The sequence below is a fragment of the Lycium ferocissimum genome, chromosome 10 (assembly GCF_029784015.1).
Source record: "Lycium ferocissimum isolate CSIRO_LF1 chromosome 10, AGI_CSIRO_Lferr_CH_V1, whole genome shotgun sequence".
NCBI classification, from domain to species: domain Eukaryota; kingdom Viridiplantae; phylum Streptophyta; class Magnoliopsida; order Solanales; family Solanaceae; genus Lycium; species Lycium ferocissimum.
Window position 1 is genome coordinate 5,094,164 of NC_081351.1, and position 5,317 is coordinate 5,099,480.

The following is a 5,317-nucleotide window of genomic DNA, read 5'->3' on the forward strand; positions in this document are numbered from 1 at the left end:
CGGTTGATAGTGTATATGATTTTGTGCGTAATCAGTATAATTTAAACCTATTCTAAAACGTTACTCCCCGTGTGAAAGTATTACTATTTCAGGAGTTAAACTGTTTTTTCATTGATTATAGTTCTATCAGCCTTTTTAATGTTTTTTTAAAAAAATTAGCTATATTGTATAGCCCTTTCCGTCTTAATATGTAAATTTAATTTTAAAGTATTTGAAAAATCTATGTCCAAATTAATAATCAAAATTAAGTGTTTTGGCTCTTGTACCTAAAACACTTTGTATAAATTGAAACTTAGGGAGTACTATTTATATTATTTTTTAAATTAATAATTTCAGTGAGTGATTACTTTATCGCCTTTACGATAACTTGATGGTTTTAAAAGTAATTTGAAGTGCTGCTGTCCCAAATTTTATACTCACTGTTATGGTACTTGCAATTAAAAACACTAACCTCTACCTTTCTATAAAATGGGTGTCCATACGCCATATGGTTTCATTCTCCACCAAGTGACTCGAATAATCTACTTCCATGGCCAAACTAACATTCCAAATCTTCACCATCTCCATTCTCCTCTTCCTCATAGCTTTTCCGGCCACCGGAGAAGAAGAACACATGTTTGGAAAATCCATAAATAGAAAGTCTATGGGGCTGAAAAAGGAAAAACTCAGCCATTTCAGATTCTTTTGGCATGATGTCCTAAGTGGCTCCAAACCAACATCTATGATGGTTATTCCACCTCCCAAAAACACCAGTAGTTTTGGCCAGATGAATATGATAGATAATGCACTAACCCTAGGACCAAAGTTGAGTTCCAAGATTGTTGGAAGGGCACAAGGGTTTTATGCTTCTGCTTCACAAAATGATGTTGGTTTAATGATGGTCATGAACTTTGCATTTATTGAAGGAAAATATAATGGAAGTACATTTACTATACTTGGACGGAATCTGGTGTTCGAAAAGGTGAGAGAGATGGCGATTATTGGTGGCAGTGGGCTTTTCCGATTTGCTAGAGGATATGTTCAGGCCAGTACTCATTCATGGGATTTCAAAACTGGTGATGCTACTGTTCAGTATGATGCTTACGTGTTGCATTATTGAGGTTGAGTAATTGCGTCCACCGTCCCAATTTATGTGACTCTTTGGATTTCGAGAGTCAAATAAATTATTCTTGGACCGTAAATTTTTTCATATGTATTTTAAATATTTTGAATTATTAATTATTGTACCTTATACTAGTACTTTTTAGCTAGTCTCAATATATAAGTTTTATTTCAAAAGTTAAACGACTTTACATCTTAATGTACCTTCAAAATTAAGAAATTTATCTCGAAAAATAAAAAATATCACACGAATTAGGAAAATACACACATTCATGGGATTTCAGAACTGGGGGTGCTTGCTTATGTGTTGCATTATTGAGGTTTAGTAGTAATTAACTATATTTTACTCTTGTCGACCAGCTGGCTTTTAATAATTGTGGAGCGATCATCACTAGTTTTGTCGTTGTAATTGGCACCTACCGAGCTACTTCCTTTGTCCCACTTTATGTCTGCTCATTTTGACCGTGTATTCGAATAAAGAATATTTAAGATAAAATTTACATAAAAATTAGTATAAGTCATAATAATTTAAATATATAAATTAATAAGCAAAAAATTATTGTTAAAAAAGAATTATTTAGATCTTGAAATTCAAAAGTTGTCATGCAAATTGAAACGGAGGAAGTATTATTTTCCTTAGGCGAATTAATTCTGTGAAATCGCCTTTAGCAACTCAGGGATTATAATTAAACAAAAGCATAGATGTTTAAGATGTCAGAATAGGTGGTGTTGATGGAGTCAATGGCGGAGCTAGGATTCATGTGCAGGGTGTCAAAAAATATAAATGTCATGATATAGGCTCGAACACACAACCTTAGGGACGTTTTACAACCCCTAACCACTGTGCTAAGTCTCCAACTTGTGCAAGGAGTGTCAATACTAATGTACATATCTATAAAATCAAAATTTCACCTATTTATATATACAATATAATTTTCCGGCGAAGGGATGTCGCTTGACACCCCTCGGGCAAGGGTAGCTCCGCCCCTAGATGGAGTATATGAGATAATGAATTTTGGAGATAAACGAGAATTACTCTTTTTAGAGATTAAATTTTTATGGTTAGTCTGAAATTAATTAAAACATTGTTATCTAATTTAATTTCAGAAATGACTGATATTAAGTGTCTAATCCTAAAAGTTGTTTCTGGTACAAAAAGTTTCTTTGAACAAATGTGTCTGCTGCGACCAGACTCCTAAGGTATTATAAATATCTGGTACCGCTTCAAAACAAAGAATGTAGAATTACAGATTTCTTCTCCTCTTCTCTAAACACTCATTACAAAACATAATTATGTTCTTGTGGGAAATTCAAGTTAATTGCTGAAACTTGAATTTCATAGGCTTTGTAAATCCTGAAGAAATTCTGTGACCATCTCTGCTGCAACAAAATAGGAGGCTCAGGACCCGTTTGACCATAAAAAAAATCACTTTTTTCCAGAAAACGTTTTCACTTTATAAATTAATGTTTGGCCATGAAAATTCCAAATACAACTTCAATTTGAAAAACACCAAAAACCTGTTTTCACTTTCAGTACATTCAAACAACCAAATTTCTTTTTGTAAAAACTATAACCAAACACAACTCCAACTTCAAAATTCCAAATAACGTGAAAAATATTTGGTTTTCATGGCCAAACGCCTACTTAAATCCTTAAGTACAGAGATTATTCTATCAAAGCCGGATTATTTTTCTAACATTAGATTCAAAAGCAACAGCATAAATCTAAGTGAAATGTCAAACTGTAGCCTAAAACCCGTTATACGTACACTGTCAATGAGCATCTACAAGAATCTGATTGCAATAGATCAAGAGATGCAGCCAGAAAAGAAGAAACATGGCATAAGTTACTTAGTTAAGGATAATCTAATATGTCACTACAATGCATATGGTTGGCTTACCTCAACTGGAACTGGCCCGTAGAACTTTTCAGTATCAGTAGTTGTATACGGTAAAAATCGAATAGACTTGTATTCGAGGAAAACCGAAGTAAAGTCTAGAACCGAGGGGTCACGAACATGATCAACTCTACTTCAACATTGAGGGTATTTCACCGGACAGTGTAAATCCGAGCCTAAATAGCACGCCTTTCATACGGGCCGGAAAATCTGTTATAGAGCATGCCACGCGTCACCCAACCGTTCCGCCACTTGGGCTGACAATAGTACAGGTGTCAGACCGTACGGACCAGCCTTATCCATTTTAGGGTTTTACTAGAAAGGCTTTTTAGTATTGTATTAAGGCCCATTTTATTGTTAACTATAAATAGAGGGCAACCCCTTCCTTTTTTAGGTTAGCTTTTACCATTCAACAAATTGTAATCAACAAAGGATCATATTTATTTCTTCAAGTATTTTGGACCGGAGATAAGAAGTATCTCCAAGCCGGACCAATCCGCTTTGTTGACTAACTCTCCTCTTAGTTTTGATCGTTCATTACTTCAATAATATATGCTATTACTCACTAGTATACATTATATATATATATATATATTCTATAGGATCTCATATCATTAAAGATTAAGCTTATCCACATATTCTATTCACCACTTACAAATTTAATTATTGCTCACTATCCGGTGTAAACAGTTTGGCGCCCACCGTGGGGCATAGGATAATAGTGGTGGTTTAATCTTTGTTACTTTTTTTTTTCACTTGTTGTTTGAAGAATTTGCACAGAAAACGTACGAAATGGCAAGCAGCGGTCACTCCGGTAATGTGAACAACAACGAGATAGTTGCTGAAAACAAGAATAACAGCGGGTTACGAAACCCACCTGCAGATCCAGCCGACCCAAATGCCGTCAACTCGAGAGAAGGCCTCAACCGGCAGAATGTCGCCCTTCCGGCCACAGATCCTTTGAATACTCAAAACTCAATTGCTTTATCTCGGGCTCAAGGCCGGAAAATACCGGATATGCCGGATGAGATTGACTTACGTTTAATATTTGAAATGTTGCAGGAACAAGGGACCGCCATAGCCGAACAAAGGATTGCTTACCGAACCAATAGCTCGGCCGGAAAATTACATTGTATAAGAAATTTTGAAAGGTAGCTTTGGCAAAACCAAAAGGGGTTACCGAACCAAGGCGGAAGGAAGCACGTATAGTCGAGAGCAACGGATCCGGAGCCTGTTCGTCTACCGAGGTTTTGAAGATGCTCGAGACTTTGGCAAAACGGGTTGATTCAATGGAGAGAAGAGTAGAAACATATAACTCTCAGGTGGATCAGATCCCAGGAGCACCCCCGATCTTGAAGGGACCGGGTTCAAAGAGATACATTCAAAGGCCTTTCCCTCCGAGTGCGGCCCCAAAGTTGATCCCGGAGAGGTTCAAGATGCCGGATATTCCAAAGTATGATGGGACCACACCCGCGAAAGCGCGTGACCCCGTACACTTATGCCATAAAAGGCAATGACGTCGAGATGAAATAGACTCGGTATTTCTGAAAAAATTTGGTGAAACAGTGTCCAAAGGTCCATTGAATTGGTACGACCATCTGCCCGAGCATCCCATCACTTCCTTCGAAGTGCTCGCAGATGCGTTTATCAAAGCCCTTGGGCCGAAGGCACGAGCCGAAAGGCGGATATTTTTAGGATCCCGCAAAGAGATAATGAGTACATACGTGAATTCGTGAATCGGTTCCAAAGGGAATGGATGGAACTTCTCCCGGTCCCGGAAGAATGGGCAGCACAAACTTTCAATAAGGGGATCAATCCCCGAAGCTCAACTGCCTCCTTCAAATTAAAGGAGAACTTGTTGGAATATGAGGCAATAACTTGGGCATATGTCCATAACAGGTACGAGTCTAAGATTCAAGTAGAGGATGATCAACTTGAACTCCCCCAGGGTCCAGTAAATGGAAGCAGGAACTCTGAAAGGTCGAAGAGGAATTATGAACCGGAGACACCGCCATCGAGAGAAAGATATCGACCATATTCTCAACCGGGGAAATCCAACTTTAGATCGGACAAAACGAGAAACGGCCCCAGCTATCTCTCGAGTAAAGGCGATAAGCGAGCCGATCGTGGGTCAAACAGCTGAGGGTTGTTATTTAGAAGTGATACCGGTAGTTCGGTCAACAATGTAGATATACCGAGGTTAGTACAACTTCAATATCAACACATCAGACCTTGTCTCGGCTATCGGTCGTATCACAGAAGCCAGGTGGCCAAGACCGTTGAGATCTGACCCAGGTCAAAGGGATCCGAACGTGATG

The 5,317-nt window shown here is 38.0% G+C and overlaps 1 protein-coding gene across 1 annotated transcript; it reads left to right on the forward strand.

The window, feature by feature from the left end:
* Nucleotides 1-448: 448 nt before the first annotated feature.
* On the forward strand, nt 449-1,284 carry LOC132035517 (dirigent protein 22-like). The gene has a single exon (XM_059425810.1). The coding sequence runs from the start codon at nt 530-532 to the stop codon at nt 1,097-1,099; it is 570 nt and encodes a 189-aa protein (XP_059281793.1). The 5' UTR covers nt 449-529; the 3' UTR covers nt 1,100-1,284.
* Nucleotides 1,285-5,317: the final 4,033 nt, after the last annotated feature.

Coding starts and splice junctions, on each gene's coding strand:
- LOC132035517 (XM_059425810.1), top strand. CDS start 530: ATGGCCAAACTAACATTCCAAATCTTCACCATCTCCATTCTCCTCTTC.